This window comes from Oncorhynchus clarkii, chromosome 6 (genome assembly GCF_045791955.1).
Source record: "Oncorhynchus clarkii lewisi isolate Uvic-CL-2024 chromosome 6, UVic_Ocla_1.0, whole genome shotgun sequence".
NCBI lineage: Eukaryota > Metazoa > Chordata > Actinopteri > Salmoniformes > Salmonidae > Oncorhynchus > Oncorhynchus clarkii.
In genome coordinates, this window is record NC_092152.1 from 43,014,836 (window position 1) to 43,039,296 (window position 24,461).

The 24,461-nt window shown below is 40.4% G+C and overlaps 1 protein-coding gene and 1 long non-coding RNA gene across 2 annotated transcripts; one reads left to right on the forward strand and one right to left on the reverse strand.

The window, feature by feature from the left end:
• Positions 1-4,171: 4,171 nt before the first annotated feature.
• LOC139411181 (leucine rich repeat containing 8 VRAC subunit Ab) lies at positions 4,172-17,113 on the reverse strand. The gene is made up of 8 exons (XM_071157100.1): positions 17,005-17,113; positions 16,048-16,173; positions 11,096-11,240; positions 9,769-10,932; positions 9,206-9,499; positions 8,803-9,027; positions 8,221-8,511; positions 4,172-7,889 (listed from the first exon to the last, which is right to left on the reverse strand). The coding sequence occupies exons 3-8, from the start codon at positions 11,231-11,233 to the stop codon at positions 7,614-7,616; spliced, it is 2,388 nt and encodes a 795-aa protein (XP_071013201.1). The 5' UTR covers positions 11,234-11,240; positions 16,048-16,173; positions 17,005-17,113; the 3' UTR covers positions 4,172-7,613.
• Positions 17,114-17,180: 67 nt separating this feature from the next.
• LOC139412094 (uncharacterized) lies at positions 17,181-24,094 on the forward strand. The gene is made up of 4 exons (XR_011634664.1): positions 17,181-17,601; positions 23,266-23,409; positions 23,632-23,679; positions 23,840-24,094. It is a non-coding gene; the product is annotated as an uncharacterized lncRNA (long non-coding RNA).
• Positions 24,095-24,461: the final 367 nt, after the last annotated feature.

The following is a 24,461-nucleotide window of genomic DNA, read 5'->3' on the forward strand; positions in this document are numbered from 1 at the left end:
ACATGTACTTTTTATTTAAGTACATTTAAAAAAAATACATTTACTTTTGATACTTAAGCATATTTAAAACCAAATACTTTTAGACATTTACTCAACTAGTATTTTACTGGGTGACTTTTACTTCTACTTTAGTCTTGTTCATTGAATGTTTCAATCATACTTTTAATAACACTGCTAGCTAAGGTTAACTGTTTTGAACTCCCAAGCACAGACAGGACACCAGGCTTCCTGTGTGCCTCCAGAGCCCAGTACGCCCTGTTCCTCCTCTCCGCACTCGCCCTGAGGTGTGTGTCCCCAGACCGGTATCACCAGTGCCGGCACCACGCACCAGGCCCCCAGTGCGCCTCCAGGATCCAGTACGCCCTGCTCCTCGCACTCGCCATGAGGTGCGTGTCCCCAGCCTGGTACCACCAGTGCCGGCACCACGCACCAGGCCTATAGTGCGCCTCGGCAGTCCAGTACGCCCTGTTCCTGCTCCTCGCACTCGCCCTGAGGTGCGTGTCCCCAGCCTGGTACCACCAGTGCCGGCACCACGCACCAGGCCTACAGTGCGGCTCGGCAGTACAGAGCGTCTGGTGACAGTACCCAGTCCGGGGCCTCCGGCGACGGGCCACAGTCCGGGGCCTCCGGCGATGGGCCACAGGTCAGTGTTACAAGAGCAGACTCAGGGTAAAGAAGGGGGGCGGCGTCCAGACCCAGAGCCGCCACCGAGGTTAGATGCCCACCCAGACCCTCCCATATAGGTTTAGGTTTGCGGCCGGGGAGGGGAGGGGTGGGGTACTGTCAAGCCCTAGCCTTAGTTACCTTTGTTTACGTCAGGGTGTGACGAGGGTGGTATGTGTGTTTGTGTATTGCCTAGGGTTTTTTGTATGGCTATGGGGTTTTGGTATGTCTAGGTATATGTAGGTCTATGGTGGCCTGAATTGGTTCCCAATCAGAGACAGCTGTTTATCGTTGTCTCTGATTGGGGATCCTATTTAGGTTGCCATTTCCATTTTGGTTTTGTGGGTTATTGTCTGTGTAGTTGCATGTCAGTACTCGTGTCGTATAGCTTCACGTTCGTTTTGTATAGTTTGTTCAGTGTTTATTCTTCCTTAAAAGAAGAATGTATTATCCCGCTGCGCTTTGGTCTAATCATTACAACGAACGTGACACGCAAACAAGTTTGGAGCTTAAAGCATGAAACGCACAGAGAATCTCACTGCCAACAGGTACTTATCTCAGTGGCAAAGAACTTCCCTTGTTAAAACAAAAGCGGTACCTGCTGGGTGCCGACCAATGTATATAAACCCTGGAATGCTATGTATTGGCCATTGAGAGGCTTTGAAGCCACAGCTAGGCCATATTGGCACTCACCAGTAGGAGCAGTCCTCCATAGGAATGAATGGAATTCTACAGCATTTACATTAAATGTTTCAAGGACAAAATTACATCTATTTAAAAAAAAAATTGTATTGGTGTATGTCTTTTGCACACTTTGTACAAAATAATAAAATGCAGTACTGCAGGATATTTCTTAACGTAGCTCTTTATTAGCTAGCTATAACTGGCATGTTCACGTATTGCCAAGCATGTTCACGTATTGCCAACCAGGATCAAACTACCCATGACCTAACCATTTGGGTGGTCTTAACCAATCATAGCACAGTATGATATGGAGGTAAAATGCATCCAATTACAATTCAGTATGTTTACACATATGAATATTACAGTGTGGTAATCTAAAAAATATATACTTTAAGGAAAATGTTAACTTTTTAAAATTTTGTATTGGTATGTTTAGGTCACATAATATAATTTCAAAGTGTGCATAAAGGTGTCTGTAATATAATAAATGTGGTAAAAACTAATGTAGACTTTAATAAATGCATTTGTATATTTTTTACAATGGTGAGAGTGCCAAGATGGAGGCACCGTGGCTTCAACACAACACATCATTGACCTAGTGTGTATATATAAATCATTGGTACTGACCCAGTAGTAAGGAACTACCGACTCTAGATTGCAGAATCTTTGAACTTCCGAGTTGGTTTAACGTTGGACCAGAGCAAACTTTAGCAAGACAGCTAACGAGCTTGTGTGTGCAGAGTAGTCTTTGTAGTTAATAAATCCAATGTGAAACGTGATAACTATAGTATCCTTAACTAGCATTGAAAAGGTTAATCCATCTCTCATCTCTCCCTAATTTCTGAATTATGCTTGTAACATCATCAGTAGGCTACAGTAATTTATGCTTCAGAGGGGAGGGGCAGCTAGCCTACACACACGCACACCCATGGGCAAAGATTTCTAGCTGGCAGGGAGATGCTGGAATAAGTTTCTGAGTGACAGTGAGGGCTTTGCATAGGTGCTTTTTTGTGATTTTTGTGGGACTGGAAAAAAATTCTGGAATGTAAAAGAACGTTATTAACCAGTTTCCATGCTTTTAAAATAATGGTTCAGTTCCAGAACAGTATAGATCGCTTTCATTTTCAATTCCTCAAATAATTTAGTTATTTTCCAGTTTTCATAGCATTAGCAATCAAGGGATTATATAGATTATTGGGTCTTTGCTGTGTGAACACCAAAGAGATTGACTGCCGACACTGTTCAGAGGTGCCAAGTACTGTCAGCAGGCAAACGTTTGACAATCGTACAAAAGAGTCTGAGTTTTAAATCAAATGAATAGGCGCGAGACCACAAACTCTCATGTGTTCTTTTCTTTTTACGGGTGATCAAATGTTTTTCTATTGCTGAGAACCATTGCTGCATTTACTAAACATCTTTGAAGTAAACAGTTTTAATCAATACCTTGTTTTACTATGTTATATTTAGCCTGGCACTGCCAGTAGCTCTGTGACAGTAACAGGACTACACCCTGTTTTGGAGTTCAGAGCTGAACCGATGGTGCTATGATGCAAAGACAACTACTGCCGCAACTCAAACTGATTCACAGATAGAGGAATATAAATACATATTTAGAACGTATATCTCAAGCTCTAGCAGCTAGCACATTTGGTTGTGGGAGTGTACATTTTTGGTTTCCTACTGCTTTTGGTAACAAATCCATAGCTTTTCTGACCGATAAATCTGAATGTTCTGGGAACTACACTTTTTTGGTTGCAGGAAGGTTCTGAGAACATTTTACTCTGGTCACTAAACGCTTTCTGGGGTGGTTTTTATTAATGTTCTGAGAACGGAAATTATAGGTTATTTGAAGGTTAATTAAATAACATTCTGGGAATCTTTGGGAACCAAATGTAAAGGTTATTTGGAGTTTTTTAAATAACTTCCTTAAAACTTTCACTAAATGTTACAATTAGACTTTTAATAACACTGCTAGCTTAACTGTTTTTAACTCCAAGCACAGACAGGACATATGGAAAGGAATTTGCTTAGGCATTAATTATGCAAACACATTCCTTTTTTATTGTGGCATTGGTGTCAGTGAGATTCCAAACCTATGATATTTTGCTCTCTAGCCATGGAATTAGTCCACTGTGCCACCAGTATGGAGCTAGCATGCTATGTTCTTTTTTACTCATGCAAAGCTGTTCATTTCAGTATATTCAAACAGACCCCATTTCAAAGGAAAGAAGCACTCATTAAGGTCAGGTGCGACCAATTAGTGGGTGCAGCCAACACACCTGAACACATTTAACAAGATCAAGGATAGAGTTGTGTTGACGCTGAGAACCGAATGCAAATGTTTTTAAATAACATTCTTCGAACGTTCTCTGAATGTTACTGTGTTGTGGGTTTTATCGAAAGTTTTCTTAAAACATTACTTCAAATAGAACCATAACGAAACCAGCAGAAAACATTGAAGTACTGAAATTCTCACAGAAGAACATTGTCTCTTAATGTTCTCAAACTATATGAAAACATGTCAAACCACTTGGCGAAGGTTCCAAGAACATTACCAAAAATGTAGGGAAAATTAAAGGAAACATTCTGTTAAAGTAATGAAACACCATGAAAATAACGTTTTTGTCAAGTTCCTTACATGTGCTGAGTGACACCTTTGGTTCTCTCTGTACACAAAGTACAAAATGTTCAAACATCAATTAGAAAATCTGAAATCCCTTTTTCGAAATAGTAATTTCATAACCATAGAAAGCCTCTTGATTTTTGCTCACTTAAATTTATCAAAACAAATTGATTCAGGAAACAAATGGTAAAATGAGACCAGTATGTGCATAATTACATTTATTATACTATCATTTCATAACAGGAATGAAAGAGTAAAGGAAGGGGAATGGTGATCATGTTTAAGGGGATAATTAGGATTAGACAGTTCACAACATTCATGTCATTTAAACAAAATAGCAAACTTATTGTCCAAAAGTGCTGAACAATTTGTTTTAAATAAATGTAATACTGCTGCTACACTACTGACTGCTAGTCACTGTGTCTGAATGAAAAGTTAAACTTGGGTTGTCAGTCAACAAAGTAATGAGATATAAAAACAATAGTGTCAAAATGACATGTTGGAAAGGATGACAAATAAGATTAAAAACAGAACTACATGAAACATACTTTCCTTCCATACTCTTAATTCAAGTGAGAACCAAAAGAAACCTTTAACATTGTTAAATCGGTGTTTCAGAATGTAACTAACAGAAGACATAGAAATGAATTGCCCCATGTGATGTATGATTTCAGATTTATTTTATTAAAAGTTTGACAATTTCGAACCAGCAATTCATATTATATTAAATGCTAATAAAAACCAGAAAACATTTTAAAAAGTATAGAAATATAAAAATGTGTGGTATAACAACTGTTAAATTAACATCAAAATACTGAGTGGAATAAACAAAAATGTCAACAAAAGGAGGATAAAATTGAATGGCAATTTCCTGAGGTTTTGGTGTACTGTACTAATAGCTGTCAACACTGAAGAAAAATGGAATGTCTAAGTGCGACTGTTCTTCAAATTAATATCATGAAGTATTGCTTGCATTTCATTTACCACTCAATAAACCTACCTAAAAATAGTGGCTTCAATAAGATTGATTTAGTGAGTTAGGATAGTGAGTGAGAGTAGATAAAAAAAAAAATTCAAATGGGTTTCCTTGGGATTACACATTGATTCACAGACTTCAACAAACACCCAGCGCACCAAATGCAGTTTCCATATTGAAAACTGCATTGCACAGGACATAAGGGGACAGTTTCTTCATGACACCCCACGCTTGATGATGGGCAGGACTCATCTAGGGTCGGTTTCCTAGACAGATTCAGCCTCGTCATGGAAAAAAAACCTCTTTCAAATTAGAATTTCCATTGAGACGGAGAATGCTTTTTAGTCCTAGACTAGGCTTAATCTGGTCTTTACTGTTAGTCTTGTCTCACTTTCTATGTAATCTAGCATTAATATGTACATAATTCCATTATAACATGCATAATGTCACTGAAAATACACCATGAAATTAGAGTTGATTGTCTACGCCAGCATTGCTGAGGACATTTGCATTGCATCATAACCTCCAATAACATAAATAGCCTACACATTGTGCTTTTTGTGCATTTGTCCGACGGTGTAATACAAGACTATCCTCTTACTGTAGATAAGATGATTTCATCCATCTAGTGCAATATATATGTTTAATAAATCCCTTTAAATCTTCTTGACTTCTTATTCACATCTCTCCTCCCATTAACTGACATGTGAAAATGTCCATGCACTACCTATTTAAAATAATCCCTTTTTCGGGGATCATACTGTATTAACCTTTGGCTAGAAGGAGCAAAGGTAGTACTGTAGCAGTTAGTGATTGACATACAATCCCAGGTTTACATAGCGATAGCCAGCTATGATTCCTATGAGGCATTTGTTGTACTTTTGTAAAAAGACCATATTTTGTTAATCTTGTCTTCATCCATAGTAATGCTCATTGCAGCTGTGTTATAATCCACGTTTCTGATGACAAGCAGGCTCCTCTTATTCATGTGTTTTGCTGTGTCAGAGGAATGCATTGACCTTGCATACCTCCCTAAAAGCTGTTGGAGTTTAAACATTTTACAGAAAATGAATAGCTCAATTGATAGCAACAGAATCACACATATTAGATTACTTCCCAAGCAAAGTAAATGTTTTTGTCTCGTCGGCTATAGAAGGTTGTAGCTCAGACTCAGTGTCATAGAGACAAACCAAATACATCCCCATATGCATCGGAGTCTCGTCTTTCCCATGTATTTTACAGCTCAATTCTAGCATAAAGCATCACGGACTAAAGCACCATTATAGATTGCTTTATATAATAGGGTCCGTTTTATTTTCTTAAAAATAAAAGGGTAGGTCTATGCTTTTTGCTATTTTCTTTAACAAAAGGTATGGCATACTCTCACATACCCCCTCAATTCGAGCCGTGGTTTTCACTTAACACACCAAGCCCTTCACTGACAGATGCTTTTAAAGAGTGCATGGTTGGTGGAGGAACTGGCCATCTATTTATAAGATCCTATGATTTCATCTGTCAAACAGGTAGGCCTACCTCTTTTTCTTAAATAGGAAGAAATAGGCTCCAACACAAAGCCCTCTTGTTAGTAAAGTCCAATTAAAAATGAAGACTTGAAATGAATTAGGCCTACTGAAATTAGCCGGAATTAAAAATGATTTTCAGAAGATATCTGACTCACCTCCTGAACTGCCACATTGCACAGCCATTGGTTAGATAGCACAAACAGGTTTTGGTCAGCAAGAGCAGGGCAGGGTTCTTGACTGGAATATCCATTGCAGTGTAGTCTAGTTTAATTTACACCACCAGAACAGCGCAAAACATTCAGGAAGTTCATTTTCTTACAAATATAACTTTGCCTTGTGCTTCTCCAAGCATGCACTTCATATAGCCTAGGCCTATAAGCAATGGATCATTTGATTGGGATCACAGCAAATAGACTATAGGTCACTTGAAATTGGGTGCCCAGAGGAGAATAAGGGTTTTGGGGCGGCATCGGGCACACATCGTTATATAGTAAGCAACTCATTCTAAAACCGAGAAAACATAATTTGATCAATTACAGGACTCGATAAAAAATAAATAATACTAAACCCTCCCCACACCTGAAATATAAAAAGCATGGCCCTGAGGCCTTCCCCCATTTTTCTCCATAGCCCCGTTCCGTAAATCTCCAAACATCCCGTAGCACCCTACAGAATCTGGATCAAGGGTAGTCTACTGCATTGTGTTATATAAATGGGTTACGATACGATATGACAGGATAATATACCCTGTCTGAATGACAACAACACTGCCCACCAGAAAATGCATCTGCTGGCTAATTATTTAAGTCCTTTCTCGTACAGGAATATTGCATTTGCATTTTGCAATCTCATATGCAACACATCTGATCTCATTCAATCCACACACATCGTAAAACGTAACACTTTTCCTTACCAATGTCCCTTTTACAACGGCATTTCACAACTGTTACTGCTGGAAAAAAGTAGCATGGCGGTGGGACATTAGCATAGATTCCCTTGAAAAGCAGCCCTGCAGTAGAGTACAGTCAAAGTGAGCAGGTCCTGCTCGGTTAGCGTGCTGTCTGGGTCTGTGTAGTCCTCCCCAGCCCTCCAGGGGCCCTTGCTGTTTCAACGGAGTGAACATCCACCTCCAACCCCCATCTGTTCAGGCCGTCTCCTTGTCCACCTTCCACAGCTGCTCCTTCACCTCGGTGGGCAGGGTGTTGAAGAGGTCCTCCTCCACCACCAGGCCCGTCCTCTTCAGCTGCTTGCACTCCCCCAGCTCTACGGGCAGACATTCCAGCCTGTTCCCCCTCAGCTCCAGCTGGATCAGCCCCGTCAGCTCCCCGAAGCGTGATGGCAGAGACGTCAGGCAGTTATTCCCCAGGTTCAGAGTACGGAGCTTCTTACACTGGAACAGCTCATTGGGCAGGGTCTCGATCTAAACGCGGTAGAAGTAGAAAAAAGGGAGAAGTCGGATAGAGAGATAATATCAGATGGATATGTGACAAACACTGCAATGTGTAAAACTGTAATTATCAGACAAAACATCTGGAGTTAAACCTAGTTATTACAGACTAAGAAAACCCAATCAAATAAATGAAACACAAATCACTGTGTTAATGCAATTTGATTCAGTTCTCAGATAAGTAAACACAACTACAGTACAGACAACACATTCCTCATAAATAATGAATCCAGAATAAATTGTATTTAAAACCCATCAGAAATGTCTAGTACAACAAACCAAAGCTGAAAATGAAAGCACTAACTCTGTTGGCTGTGACTGCCAGGTACTGGAGGTTCTGCAGGTACCCCACGTCTGCTGGGATGTAGGTGAGGTTGTTATGGCTCAGGTCCAGGAAGCGTAGCTTACGACAATAGAAAAGCTGACTGGGGATGTTATCAATCTTATTCCTGTTCAGATAGAGCCTCTCCATGTTGTTGAGGGTGCCGATCTGGATGGGAATGTAGGCAATCTGGTTGTACCAGAGTTTAAGGCAGACCAGACGGTGCAGGTGCTGGAAGCTGATGATCTCCTCGATAGTCTTCAGATTGTTGTCCTTCAATGATGACAATAATAATATATTTTATTCATACTTTTCAAAACACCCCGTGCCAGTTTCCTTGACACAGATTAAGCTTAGCCCTGAACAACAACAAAAAAGATTCAAAATGAGAATCTCCACTGAGCATGGTTTTAAGTGCAGGACTATAATTAATGTGTCCGGGAAACCAAAGTCACTTTACATAATTAAATCAGCAAGATGGACTAAAAACAAGAAAAATCACATTATATTTGCGAGAACACATAAAAGTACACTGAACGTAACAAACAGCAATGACAAACTTACCTTGAGGTCAATCTCCTGCAGGTTGTGCAGGCTGAAGATGGAGTGTGGGATGCGTTCCAGATCACAACGTATCAGCTCCAGTTCTGTCAGGTTCACCATCTTCTTCAGGCTGTTGAGAACCATCAGCTTGGTGCCCTCGTTGTTAACTGAGAGCTTCTGGAGGTGCACCCCCACATCCGTCACCACCTGAGGTAGCTTGGTCAAGTTGCTCTTTAGCCGGAGGACCTTAATAATAAATGCATTTAAATGTATATAGCATTTTTATAGTGTTAGAGAAAACTCAAAGCGCTATGTACGTAGACTGAAAAAAATACAAGGCAGTTCAAATAATAATAGGTGCTAAAAAATGCCTCACTGATAAGGACTATCGATGAGTGTGCTAGTCTGTAAAAGTTAATTTTACCTTGAGCCTCTTCAGCTCCCGTAGCCCATCAATAACAATATATCGATTGTTCTCTGCGCTCAGGTTCCCAGTCAAGTGTAGCTCGCTCAGGTTCTTCAAACTATAGATCCACAGAGGGATCTCCTTGATGTCTGTGAATTTGATGTGGAGGGACTTGAGGTTCTCCCTGAGGAAGGCCAGGGCCGGAGCCTCGATCTTAGCCGGGGTGTGGTATAGCCACATCTCCTTCAGGTTGACCAGCTGGGCGATGATGGGAGGGATGGTGATGTCTGGGATGAGCTCCAGCTTCAGCACCTAGAATATCATCAATAATAATACAAATAATAAATTTGGTCCGAAAGCCCAATAAACTGAAATGACCCACACAGGCAAGAGCAATGTGCGAGTTTCTGATTCTATCATCTAATTATTCCCATACACCTGCAACAAGCTGACTCATATGTGCGAGTGCTTTCCTAAACTGTACAACAAATCAAAGTTGCTACAGTGTGGACATAGATTTTTTTGTGTGACAAAAACAAGGCACAGCCAACAAGGAACACTGGTAATTCTACACAAACTACCTCCAGCTCTATCAGATCAAACACGGTGTCTGGGATGCCGCTCAGCATGAACAGGTGCAGCTCTAGCTTCTCCTGGGAGTTCTTGGTTATCCTCTGCCTCAGTTTGTCCAGAGTCCACTCATTGTTCAGGTTGAGCTGCCGCAGCTTGTTCTCGCTCACTTCAGACAGGAAGACGGCAAAGCGTTTGGAGTACAGCGGATCGTACTGGTCGATCATGTGCAGCATGAAAGCAAAGTCGTTCTTTACGTCCGGTATGTCGCTGTAACTGCTCTCCTCTCGTATCGACTCAAAGGAGTATTTCTTCAGCGAGCGCCGCAGCATCCAACAGAGGGTATACATGCAAATGAATCCATAAACCCCCACTAAGCTGATGTAGACACAAGCTAGGATCTTAAACAGCGTGGCCAGAGGATGAGCACAACGATACATGCTATACCCCGTGAGGTCCTCTAGATCCACACTACAGTCCACGCTGAACTGAATATTGTGCACATAATACCCTGTATAGCAGATAATCAAAATAAACTTAATGACTTTGATAATAGTCTGTCGGATGTAGAGCCTGTACACAATGTCTCCTTCTTCCACGTGTATGCGGAACTTCTTCACTTTTTCGAACAAGGCCTTTGCCTGTTCACCTTCTTTCTTATCCAGGACGCCCGTCTCTGTGCGATCCACAATACCCTGCTCCAGGCGAGACTTTGTCCTTTGGAGCATGGGGACGCTAGCCTCCACATCCTCGCTGATACACGACACTTTCTTATCCATTGAGCCATTCATCTTTATCGGCTTGGGGTCGCTCTCCTCCACCACCGTCTCAGACAGAGCCCTGGTGGTCCAGGGAGAGTCAAAACACTTCAGGAGAATCGACACAAAGTGCTCCAGTTTGGAGCTAGTCCGGGGGAACTTGAACCAGAAGTTACTGCAAGCCAGGAAGATAAGCGTGTGCAGTAGCACCAGGTAGGGGAAGTACTTGGCGAACCAGTGCAGGCGGTTCTCGTAGCAGACGGCGTCTACGTAGTTGTACTGGTGGCGGTCCAGGTTGTATTGGATCCCTTTTGGCTCCAACATCAGCGGGGCCGACAGGGTGGCATTGAAATACCTCCTGCAGGTCTGGTTGACCACCCACTTGCAGGGCAGGCAGATCATCTTGTCCTGAGTGACCTGCAGAACGAAACGAGAGGATTTTAGATACATCGAAAATAGCAAAATAAGCATTTCATTCCTGTGCATAAAACAAATTAAGTTTAATTTGAAATGTAACATGTGCTGGACAAAAATAAGACCAAGTGCATTGGAAAAAAAAAGGGAATATCCGCTCACGGACCTGCAGCGTGCCCCCGAACACGGCGATCATGAGCATGACGATAGAGATGTAGTCGGTGAAGACGTCCCACCATGGCTTCAGGATACGGTAGGCAGGCTGACAGTCTACAAAGTAACGCAGCTCAGTGATGGGGATCATGGTTTACCTGGGAAGAGGAGAGTAGTATGACATACAGTATGGCCATGTTTCAAAATGCACACCTGCGTTCACCAGTTCTTTCAAGGGTGAACTTCCAAGAACACCTGAGAGAGCATACTGTCTAGAATAGAGAACGCAGTGCTTAAAATCCGTTAAATTTGAAACGTACTTCGATGTGACAGACATAAACAGGAAACCGCATCACCACGCAGTCAGCTAGCTACATTTGTTTACACAGAATCGTTCTCCTCAGTACGTGTTAGTGAATTAAGCTGACACCGACCACAATCAATATTTTATGTGGGGTCCTCCTCTCACACATTACTTGGTCTGCTGCTCCATCGTTGTGGACGTATGACAGGTACGCTTGAAGCAAAAAATAAATAAAAGCTAAATAAACAATTTTGCTTACGGTTTAAGAATGATCAATATTCTGGCAATTTGTGTTTCACTATGAATCTAACATTACATTTCTAATGAGCAGGCTTTCAGTGCTAAATTCACACAACTATAACACCCATGCATATGATGTTCAAGCTAGCTTTGTTTTACATTCACTTTATACACTGATAACCAAATGATAGGCGATATGATGCAATACAACTAGATTAGAAGGCCACTTCATCCTAGTGTAAGCTAAATGCATTGGATACAAAACAAACACTGGCATATTAAAGGACAATGTCAACTTTAATCATATGCATGCATATCAAACAGGAATTACATTAAATAATTACACCATTGTAATATTATGAATGCCTTTCTCTCTCCTTGTAGGGAATTTGACAAATTAACTGCAGCCCCCAGATGCCAAGCCTCAAAACCAGAACTGTGGGGAGACATCAACACTTGTCATTTTTAATAAATATGGTCGCTTTTATTTGTTTTCCTGTAAATTGTAGACCACGAATAGTTGTACAAGGTGTTTGTGCAGGGCAGGAATAAAAACTTGCACACAGTGAAGTTCCCCTAGAAGAGAACTCATTGTATTTTAGAATGAGCTTCATAAGTTCCACGATAGAAAACAACATGTATGGATCTACTGTAGTGATGTTGCACACTACTTAATAAACTACTGACTAAACCCCTGGGATAGGGTGACTTTCCAGGTGGACGGCAGGTTTCCAAGTTCTTTACATGTGTCTAGGTGTTAGGGTGGGATGTGCTTCAACCTGAGGGGAACAGAGCAGAAACATAAGGGTGGGGTGGAGAAATTAACCTCACTGCTCAAATTTGTGTGCTGGGGTGAATTCCTTCTGCCGATTGTTAACGTTTCTTAAACGGAAAGGAACCTACCTGAATTTGTCCAATAGAATCTCGTTTTAGTTTGGACTCATGATCACACCCCTGGTTCAAGATGCTGAGAAACAACTACCTTTACAAATGTGCAATGGTTTTGTAAAAAAGTTTAGAATATTCATAGGCTTGATCAAGTGGTCACCGATTTACTTTTAGTTGATTATTCAACCCATTTTCTTAATATGCAAATGATGCAACACAAGAGGGGAGGGGAAAGTAACAAGAAGAAAGTTAACAGACACTACATTGAACAATAACGAAAGAAAGCAAAAATAACTTGGCTGGCTAGCAGGCCTAGATTGAACAGAACAGATCTAGCTGTATTTCCCAAGTTTTTAATCAGTTGTTGTTAAAATGTCTTAACTCCAAACCATCGGGCATGACATTTGTCCTGCCAAGCCAATGCCATGGAGTAAAATTAACGCATCAGTTGCTATCTGTCCCTGAAAACAAACAGACAAAAAACAAATTTGAATTTGTCATTAGCTGGCTAGCAAGTATAAAAATTCTGGATTAAAAAAAAATAAAATAAAAACTGTCTGGATCTTCACAATTGACATATTGCCGACTTCACGATTAGTTTGTTTAGTTGCTCATCTCTAAAACAGCTGATTAGCAAGACAAGATCACTTCTAGCTACCTATGACGTCTGACGAGAGTGGCTATCAGTCTGATAAACACCAGTGACTCAACATTTGAATTCAAAATTCATATGAAAGTAATTTGAACATTTTAACAATTTGTTGAATAAAAACACAAGACTTACAATTTACAAAAGTATTTCTTAATCCTCTGGAAATTGATCTCCCAAGCGGGACTTTAGTCCGCCATTAATTAAGAAGTTAAAAAAAAGGTGTTATGTGATAGCCTCCCCGCGAAAGGACCGAAAAAGTATGCTCCCATGCGTGCTTTATTTTCCAGACCTCCCAAGTACGCTTATGGAACTTCCGGTAAACTTAGTACATACTTGCCTTTTCACGTACTTACGTTTGGAATCACACTTGAAAAATGACAGTTGACGTCCGTACTCGCCTAATTTTCTAGATAGAAGACAAGTATGAATTTTGAAACAACCTGTTTCATGATCTGTTCAAGTTCTTATGATCAAATTACAGAATAGCAAAACATTTTCTGAAATACTTGCCATTTAGAATGGTGGGCTCCACCTCCAATTTGAAATACAATAACAAAAATATGGAAAGAGCCTATTATGCCATAAAAAAATGGTATGGGCATATGGAACACAGATTAGCTACTGCAATTAATAACAGGCTACATTCTTTAAGCCATTTAACACTCAAAATCAACGAAGTCTACCATTGCTTGCCTCTGGCATTATAAGAAAAAAAGAAAAGACAAGCATTCTACGTTGAATGAATGTGATGTGTACTACATAGCCGGTATTGGCAGCAACATAAATCAATGGCATCATGATAGGTCATCCATCAGAAAATACCAAATGATTAATTTGAAAGGTGTAGCAATGAAATGAAAAAAGACTGACAATCACGTGCATGGTCTAACACCTGAATCTCTGATGCATTACACTGGAGTTTGCTTTGCTATTGATTTCACCACTGTCAAGCAGGTCCAATTAATCTAACTCCCATAGGGCAGGTATTGGACAGCATTTTTATTACCCTGGCAAACACACACGTTGTCTCAGAAGACCAAAGTCAGTTTAGCAGTAATCTAATTTATAAGCGGTTAGATTAGTCATTTAAGTGTGGTCCACCTTGTAAATCACTTCAATTATAAAGAAAGAAACACTGACACCTTGATCAAACTGTCCCCGTGTGTGCCATCGTGCGCATGTTGATTGTCTTTCCCCACGAGACGCATGAATGACACAGAGGTTAAAACACCAAAACCAACTATATTAATTTGGGGAGAGGTCGAAGCACACATGAAACATTCATGAACATTTAGCGAGCTAATTTGTCCTGCGAGATAAACATTGGGTTGTTATTTTACCTGAAACACATTAGGTCCTTTTTAGGTGACTATTTGAGAAACCTATTTAGTTCGTTTTCTTTGATTAGTCTCTCCTCGTTCATATTCCAATCACCCACGTGGGTTAGTATGCTCGTGAAAACCAATGAGTAGATGGGAGAAGCGGGACTTGCAGCGCATCAAGAATCTCAAATAGAACCAAGATCTATTTTAGCGCCTGGCTATGGAGACGTCTGTTGCCGCGTGCAAGCAGTTTGGTTGAAATGATCGAATAACACGTATGAGTACATTTATTTTGTAGTGTAGGTAGTCTATCCTATATGCCCAGTATCATATATTTTAAAATAAATAAGACTAACAAAATCTGGAATAAAATACAGTAGAACATTAAGTCTCCATTTGTGAAAAGCTTACAAAATATGTCTTCTCTATTTAGGTGCTAGGCCTACAACTCAAAATCTTCAAAAGTTCTATAACAGACAGGCTGAAAAACCTCAGACATTTTACCATAAAAATCAAATCAAAATATCATGTGCCCTCCCCCCACGTGCCACTCCCTTCCAGAACATTATCTTCACAACTGTAACACTTCTATAGAAATATCTTCCGTTTTGGCTCGTTTGGTCCAAACACAAACCAAAAGCACGACAACCACCGTGCTCTCTATTCTTAGTCGTTTCCGATAATAATACCCAGGATATTGTCTTCAGTGGCCTTGTGGAGCACCCCAGCGACCTTCAGGACAAGATCCTGTTTACCTTAGGGGCTGGAGACAGCCAGCGCTGCCTCCTCTAACACTGTACCCCGTTTCTCCTACTCTTGGATGTCTCCCTGCTGGGAGGAACATTGGCTGTGCCTCGGGCCCTCACCTAATGGCCCTTCTCCTCTCGGGATGGTCATTAGACTAGGTTATATTTTCAGGAACATGTTATTTAGTTGTTTAGAACCAGTTCCAAAAACACTGCTGCAACTATGCCAATAAAGAATAAAGTACATACAATGCGGTAGGATTGAAGAATCCACATGTGCTTTCTTTATCGCCAACTCTGTTATTTGCAAAGTTTTTGGAACATTATCTAAAGAACAAATTCCTGAGAATGTAGGGTACCATCCCAGTCCCTCATCTGTTCAGCAAGGAAGACAGACAGAACAGACTTCCTGTGGAGATGAGAAGTCTGTCGCCTGCCTGGGCCCACCACAGCCCAGTCAGACCTCCCATATAAGTCTACTCCCACACAGAATGTCACCACAATTCAGCCCAATTCACCCTATTATGAGACCAGACATCCCATTAGAGTGCTGATAAAAAGCATTTAGTGGTAAGAATTCTTTCTACAGGGCCATTATTACCACAGTTAAATCAGCACTCGTCGAGGGACTGTATCCAAATGTATAACTCAACTTCCTATTATTGTGTAATACAAAGTACACAAGCATTCTGATAAGAATACTATAGAGACAATAGAAAACTGAGTAAATAAATATATGTCTAGGCAACATATCTGTGAGATTAGCCTGATTTATGTGAATTGTGCAGGTATCAAGACATCTGATGCGCTTACCACAGTGGTGGTAGTGCAGTGTTATCTGTACTCCAGTGCTTGGTGGATATCCCACTCGGTGTGTGCCCAGCAATCCTCATGAGCCCAGGTTTCTTTTATCTTCATAGGAATGGGTGGTTTGCTGATCTGAAAACAAAAGAAAAAGAGAAGTGAAGAATAATTAGGACTAGTAAGCAACTCTTTCATGATGTCTGGTAGCACTGGGGTTAGTTACCATATGTAAGTTAATACCTATCAGACAAACAGACTTTCAAATATTATATTTGTGTATAACACGAATAGCTTAAGCTTACATAAGTCTATCCCATTCCTTAAGAAAACATGTTAAGCACTTGAAGGGTGACACCATAACGTTGACATAGCTAAACAGGAGTTTATTCAGCAGTCTGATGATGTGAGATGAAGTTAGCAAAATCGGACAAAAGGATATAATTTTTATTAGACTATATATATATATATATATATACACTATTACTTGTAACGACAAAATGCAATTTTCACGGTGAATAGATAGCTGTCCTTTGTCTTGTCATTAAATTAGTGACAAAACTAGCTTAGCTAACATCACCATGCTCGCTGGCCAAGTCATGCCAGATTAAACCGGTCTCTCGCATTGTTCTATCAGTGGGGTCTATGGTGCGCAGACGATTGTGAAATTCAACCGCTAGCTAGCTATAGTCGACTGGTAATTAGCCAGTGTTTGATGTTATCATAGCAGCGATAGCGTGCATCACATTAGTTTACTACTGCAGCTAAAATAGCTAAGATGGTTAGATAGCTATATAGTTGGCTAACTTAGCTGTCTAGCTGACATTTGTCAGCATGTTTGTTAGCTAGCTAACATAGCCAGCACACGAACGTTCAATCGACCGGCATAAGTACAAACAACTCCAGAGAATTAAGGCCTGTGTTGAATATCGTTTTAGCTAACTAGAGTCTAGTTATTAGAAAACTTACTCAGTTTGGCTCCCCACAGGCTAGCTGCTAGCAGAAATACATTTTGGTGTGTCTAGCTTGTCTTCTGTTCATCTGTTGTCTTTATCAGAGCACTGCAGCCTGTACCTATACCAGTTTCCAATAGGTGGCAATAGTACGCTTTTTGTCGCTTGTCACACCATAGAAGAAGAAACATAAGCTTCTCCAGGAAATGCTCGATGGCTTTGGTTTTAGATGATCATAACCAGTGAGCTAATCCATGTTTTTAGCTGCTAACAATGCTGTCACTGAACAATTTGCGGATTATGTGCACACCACAGGCTCTTCAGCATTCACATACATTATTGGTGAACAGACAATGCGTATCTAAGGCTTCCTCTTTTTATGCAAAACTATACAGCAACTCGATCACCTTCACTAGCAGTAAGGACAATAGGCACAACAACGGCATAGATTTCAGATCACAGAATAAAAGTAAGGTGAAACATGTCAATTCACTGGAAAGGACTTTCTGCACAGCGTCTGTAAAGCTGAACTTTTAGAACTGTAGACAGTCTGTTTATATTGTAATTTTGTCCAGCCTCCAGACGAGGGAGTATCCTTCCAGATTATGGATTGGTGAGTGATCATATCGCATTTCTAACGCACAAACTATGTTTGTGCACACATACACACACAACCTATCCCAGCCTGGTCTCATAGACTAGACGTAATTTAGTAAATTTAAATCCGGGACACTCACATTAGTATGATATGTTATGTTTGGTATAGTTACATAAAAAGGTTACTAAAATGAAAGGAGGGTGGGTGTATAACGGCAATGTCTAGCAAACAAAGGTTGTGTGTTTTCGAATCTCATCACAGACAACTTTAGCATTTGATCTAATTAGCAATTTATCAACTACTTACATTTGAGCTACTTTGCAACTACTTAGAATGTTACCTAACCCTTCCCCTAACTTTAACCCCTTTAGCCAACCCTTCCCCTAACATTAATCCTTTAAACTTACCTGAACCCTAACCTAACGTAGCTAATGTTATCCAACTAGCTAACGTTAAACATAAAAATTGGAATTCGTAACATATCATACGTTTTGCAAATTATTATAATGTTTTAAATGTATTTGTAACATATTGTACATTTTGCAAATTCACAACCTATCATTCGAATTGTAATTCGTAACATATCACACAAAAAAATGGATCAAGGACATCCACAAATGAATACACACCATACAAAAGGTAACGTATCGTACTAAATGGAGCATCTCAGATTTACGTACATAATACGAAGTGCTCTGACACCAGGTTGCCTATTCCTATCCCTTTAGTTTGCTCACACTCATTGCATTCACATGTTGTCGAGGGCAGTTGAAAAACATGGCATACACGACACCAGACCCACTAGTTCCAATTTATTTACCCAATTTATTTACTAGTACCAATTTAAGTCCCTCATAGGCATGTCCTCCCTCTACCTCAGCTCATTGAGCACCTCTATCTCCTGAATGTTTTGGCATTCAGGTCCAAAAAGTCACATTCTGACCACTTCTACCATGGGCAAATATGTATAGGTTTCATTCAAATCAAAAGGGTGCGATCATAAAGTAATCAAATTCAAATGGAACAACCCACATGTGAGGACCACCCTCAAAAGGAAGATGCTCCCATCCCTCCTGCTAATTGGGATACTTTTGCAAATGTTTTGTTGTCTGAGTGAGGGAGGTGGTGTAAATCAAGAGGACTCGATATGTTCTGAAACATGAGATGTTGAGGATTATAATAAATACCGCTTTGATGTCATACAAGAAAACCACACACCTGTGAGTCCAAATATGCACTTAACATTTCCATATGATAAAACTCATACTATTTACGTTATCAACATTTATTATAGCTATGTTTGATGTACAGGTTCAATGATGACATGGCGTCAAACCTTGGGTTGTCCTAAACAGAATTGGCCTGTTTGTCGTATTGTGAAGAAAATTAGCTGCGGAAAAACTTTATTCTATGCAAACCAAAATGTGTTCAAAACAAAACGTGTCCTTGCTTTAGTTCCTTATTGGCACAGCTAGGAGAGCTAAAAATTAAAAAGGCAACTAATAGCTGAAGGTTCTTCTCGAGTAATCAATGTGCATTGAAATTGCTATGGAACTGTACAGACTTTGGAGAGGTGTGTGGCCTTGGAGACAACAGTTAGTCCTCTTACTCAAACTCCTGTAATTGCTTGGTCTTATGTTGCACCTACCCCACATTTTGTATTATTATTATGTTACTGAATGTATCCAGAGTATTTTCAGCTTTCTTTTTCAACAAATGCTGTGAAAAGTACAGTCAATGTAAAATGTACATAATTTCAACAGTGTAATGTTTGGATTCAGTCTTGTCAGGTGAACTGTTGTGTTCTCACCTTTACATGCTGACCAAACCGGCTCCGTACTTATGCGTATTGATTTTGTCTAGCCACACCAGATGCGTTCATGACATGCAGGTTAAAATACCAAAACCAACCGTGAACCAGCTATATTAATTTGGGGACAGGTCGAAACACACATGAAACATTCATGAACATTTAGCTAGCTTTAAAGTGCATTACCACTACCAGATGGACTGGAGTGTGGCCCTCATTCATCTTTCATTCACCAAAAAGCAGTTTGGATGAAATGATTGAATAACAACATATCTGCCACGCTGATCCTCAACACAGGGGACCCTCAGGTGTTTGTGCTTAGTCCCCTCCTGTGCTCCATGTTCACCCACAACAGCATGGCCGTGCACGACTCCAAAACCATTGCTAAGTTTCGTGACGACATGACGGTGGCAGGCCTGATCACCGATAACGTTGAGACAGCCTATAGGGAGGTGGTCAGAGACCTGGCAATGTGGTGACAGGACAACAATTTTCCCTCAACGTCAGAAAGAAAAAGTAGCTGATTTTGGACTACAGGAAACGGAGGGCCAAGCACGCCCCTATTCACACCGACGGGGCTGTAGTGAGGCTGAAAAGATTTGGCATGGGCCCTCAGATCCTCAAAAAGTTCTACAGCTGCACAATTGAGAGCATCTTGACTGGCTGCATCACCGCTTGGTACGGCAACTGCTTGGCACCCGACCGCAAGGCATGACAGAGGGTAGTGCGTACGGTGCAGTACATCACTGGGAATGAGCTCCCTGCCATCCAGGACTTCTATACCAGGCAGTGTCAGAGGAAATGGTAAAATACTCCAGCTGCCTAAGTCATAGACTGTTCTCTCTGCTACCACACGGCAAGAAGTACCGATACACCAAGTCTGGAAAGAACAAAACCCGGAACAGTTTCCACCCCCAAGCCCTAAGACTGCTAAATAGTTAGTCCGGGTAGCTATTTGGTTAACAATTTATTCAGACTATCTGCATTGAACCTTTCGCACTAAAATGTTTTGACTCTTCACATAAGCTTCTGCTTCTGTTTTTATTATCTATCCTGGTGCCTAGTCACTTTATTTCTAGTTATATGTACATAATTACCTCAATTACCTCATACCCTTGCACAATGGCTCAGTACTGGTACCCCGTGAATATATTAGCCAAGTTAGCATTATTCCTGTATTTATTATAACTTTTATTATTACATGTTATTACTTTTCAAATATCTCTATTTTCTCTCTCTGCATTGTTGTAAGCATTTCACTGTATTTTGCACCTGTTGGCAATGAAGAATGTGACGATTAAAATTTGATCTGATGAAAGAATATACACTGAGTGTACAAAACATTATGAACACCTGCTCTGTCCATGACAGACTGACCAGGTGAATCCAGGTGAGGGCTATTATCCCTTATTGATGTCACTTGTTAAATCCACTTAAAACAGTGTAGATGAAGTGGAGGAGACATGTTAAAGAGTGGGGGGTGCAATTCATACAGTTGAAGTCAGAAGTTTACATACACTTAGGTTGGAGTCATTAATACTCGTTTTTCAACCACTCCACAAATTTCTTGTTAACAAACTAGTTTTGGCAAGTCGGTTAGGACATCTACTTTGTGCATGACACAAGTCTTTTTTTCAACAATTGTTTACAGACAGATTATTTCACTTATAATTCACTGTATCACAATTCCAGTGGGACAAAAGTTTACATACACTAAGTTGACTGTGCCTTTAAACAGCTTGGAAAATTCCAGAAAATGACGTCATGGCTTTAGAAGCTTCTGATGGGCTAATTGACATAATTTGAGTCAATTGGCAGTGTACCTGTGGATGTATTTCAAGGCCTACCTTCAAGCTCAGTGCCTATTTGCTTGACATCATGGGAAAGTCAAAAGAAATCAGCCAAGACCTCAGAAAAAAATTATAGACCTCCACAAGTCTGGTTCATCCTTGGGAGCAATTTCCAAACGCCTGAAGGTACCACGTTCATCTGTACAAACAATAGTACGCAAGTATAAACACCATGGGACCACTCAGCCGTCATATTGCTCAGGAAGGAGATGCGTTCTGTCTCCTAGAGATAAACGTACTTTGGTGTGAAAAGTGCAAATCAATCCCAGAACAACAGCAACGGACCTTGTGAAGATGCTGGAGGAAACGGGTACAAAAGTAACATAACCTGAAAGGCCACTCAGCAAGGAAGAAGCCACTGCTCCTAAACCGCCATAAAAACAGCCAGACTACGGTTTAGAACTGCACATTGGGACAAAGATTGTACTTTTTGGAGAAATGTCCTCTGGCCTGATGAAACTGTTTGGCTATAATGACCATCTTTTTGTTTAGAGGAAAAAGGGGGAGGCTTGCAAGCCGAAGAACACCATCACAACCGTGAAGCATGGGGGTGGCAGCATCATGTTGTGGGGATGCTTTGCTGCAGGAAGGATTGGTGCACTTCACAAAATAGATGGCATCATGAGGGAGGAAAATGATGTGGATATATTGAAGCAACATCTCAAGACATCAGTCAGGAAGTTAAACGCTTGGTCGCAAATGGGTCTTCCAAATGGACAATGACCCCAAGCATACTTCCAAAGTTGTGGCAAAATGGCTTAAGGACAACAAAGTCAAGGTATTGGAGTGGCCATCACAAAGCCCTGACCTCAATCCTATAGAACATTTTGTGGGCAGAACTGAAAAAGTGTGTGCGAGCAAGGAGGCCTACAAACCTGACTCAGTTACACCAGCTCTGTCAGGAGGAATGTGCTAAAATTCACCCAAATTATTGTGGGAAGCTTGTGGAAGGCTACCCGGAACGTTTGACCCAAGTTAAACAAACAATTTAAAGGCAATGCTACCAAATACTAATTGAGTTTATGCAAACTTCTGACTCGCTGGGAATGTGATGAAAGAAATTAAAGCAGAAATAAATCACTCTCTCTACTATTATTCTGACATTTCACATTCTTAAAATAAAGTGGTTATCCTAACTGACCTAAAACAGGGAATTTTTACTAGGATTAAATGTCAGGAATTGTGAAAAACTGATTTGAAATATATTTGGCTAAGGTGTATGTAAACCTCCGACTTCAACTTTATCTACCTACCTATCTACCTACATACAAAAGTGTGTGGACACCCCTTCAAATTAGTGGATTCGACTATTTCAGATTATTCTACCACTTGGCACTGTGCTTACGCATGCTGTGCATAAATTCACGCACACTGTCAAGCAAACGTTCATATGTGCACTTTGCATGGAAATGATCCCACGCATGGTTTATGCACACATTTGTGCCTACGCACGGTTGATAAATGAGGCCCCTGGGCTCTCCAACCCTGTTCCTGGAAAGCTACTGTCCTGTAGATTTTCACTCCAACCCTCCTAATCTAGCGCACCTGATTCTAATAACTGGGGTTGGATGGAAAACCTGCAGAACGGGAGCTCTCCAGTTACAGGGTTGGAGAGCCCTAAAATAGACCCATTTTGAATGAACGATGGCACCATTTCACTTGAGTCCCTTTTCTAAAACCAATTTCATCAAATAGTATTTATGTAGCCTAACCATTTTAACAGCAATATTTGTCACAACGTATTTTACATTTATCCAGCCTTGACCCCCTAAATAGCATTCAGCAGCACAAAGCCTCCGTCAGTCCGTCTAGACTTTTAATTGGTTGTTTTTGTAGCATCCCAGACAGTTGTGGAATGTTGTGTTCCCTTCAATGTTGGAAAATGAACAGTTTGAATCCTGTCTTTTTATGTGACTGCCTGCTATCTGTGACAACCGGTGGAATGTTGTCTTCCATTCCATGTCATAAAACGAAAAGGTTGAATCAGTCATTGTAAGTGACTTCCTGCTTCTATTTCAGCTGGAGCTGAAGATCATGCACATAGAAGAGGGGACGGATAATGGGGCCAATCCTATGTTTCTTATGGAGTTGATGGAGATAACGAAGCTCTGGATGAGGCATAGAGCAAAGAAGAAACGGACAAGATAGGTGCCTCTATGAAAGGTGTGGGTTAAAATAATAATTTTACTCAGCCTACTTATTCTTCTTCATGAATATGTTGATTTGAATCTGTAGGAAGGGAGTTCAACAAAATGAATCAGTGTATTGTTTATTTTTTACAGTAATGGCTTTGATAAGCTTACGGGATGTGATTTTTGGAAATTGTACCATATTGCATTTCAATGCAAAATGTATTTAAACTTTTTTCTCCCCATTTACTTGCAGAGAAATTGAAAGACTTGACTGAACAAATAGATCTATCGCTGCACAAAGGTATGTTGCCCTCAGACACTAAAGTGTTATGTTTCTCTCCCTCCTACTCACTGTTCAGTCTTATGGTGTTAATTCAGATGCTTTCAGATGTGCTTGTGAGTCACATGGTTCAACTTTCTTTTCGCTTTTGCTCCACATACAGTTTTTTTCTTTTCAACAGGAGAGCTTCAAGCTGCCAAAGCACTTCTCGCCCAAATGAAATACTTTGCGAGCATTGAAGACAAGGTGAAGGAAAAAAATGTAAACTTTGTTGACTTTGTTTTGATACTTCTTGGGTCATTTTAAAGCTGTTTTGAAAGTCTTCAATAATTCTAATAATACAATTGGTATTTATTTATTTATTATGTACAGTATTTGTTAAAGTTTCAGGTATACTAATAAATGTCAAATATTAATAGGTTACACATTACCATAATTTTTGTGTGATGGATCAATTCAAAAGTCAATTATTGAGTATGTTAAAAATATTATATTATATGAAAAGCTTTTAACTCAACTATCTCCTGCGCAATAGATGTGTCCGTAAAGAATACCGTAACAACATTGGAGGGTTAAGCTGGTGTAGTAAAAGACATGCTCCGGTACTTGATGACGAAGAAAGTATTTTTAAACCTCCCACTTTGGGAAGCGACTGTTTTCTTAAAGCTGTGCCGTGCCTTTTTCCCTACATTTCTCCCCACGTGGGCCAGCCCCTAGCAATTAGAATTTCAGCCAATGAGCTTCAGCCCCTCGCATTTTGAGTGACAGCTAGCAAGAGGCCTACACAGCGTTATCCAATGAGG

Excerpts from the sequence above, each read along its gene's own strand:
- LOC139411181 (XM_071157100.1), bottom strand. The coding sequence starts at position 11,233 with ATGATCCCCATCACTGAGCTGCGTTACTTTGTAGACTGTCAGCCTGCC. Across the intron at positions 9,028-9,205 it reads GGGAGCTGAAGAGGCTCAAG|GTCCTCCGGCTAAAGAGCAA; the intron begins GTAAAATTAACT and ends TTTATTATTAAG. Across the intron at positions 8,512-8,802 it reads TGCAGGAGATTGACCTCAAG|GACAACAATCTGAAGACTAT; the intron begins GTAAGTTTGTCA and ends TCATCATTGAAG.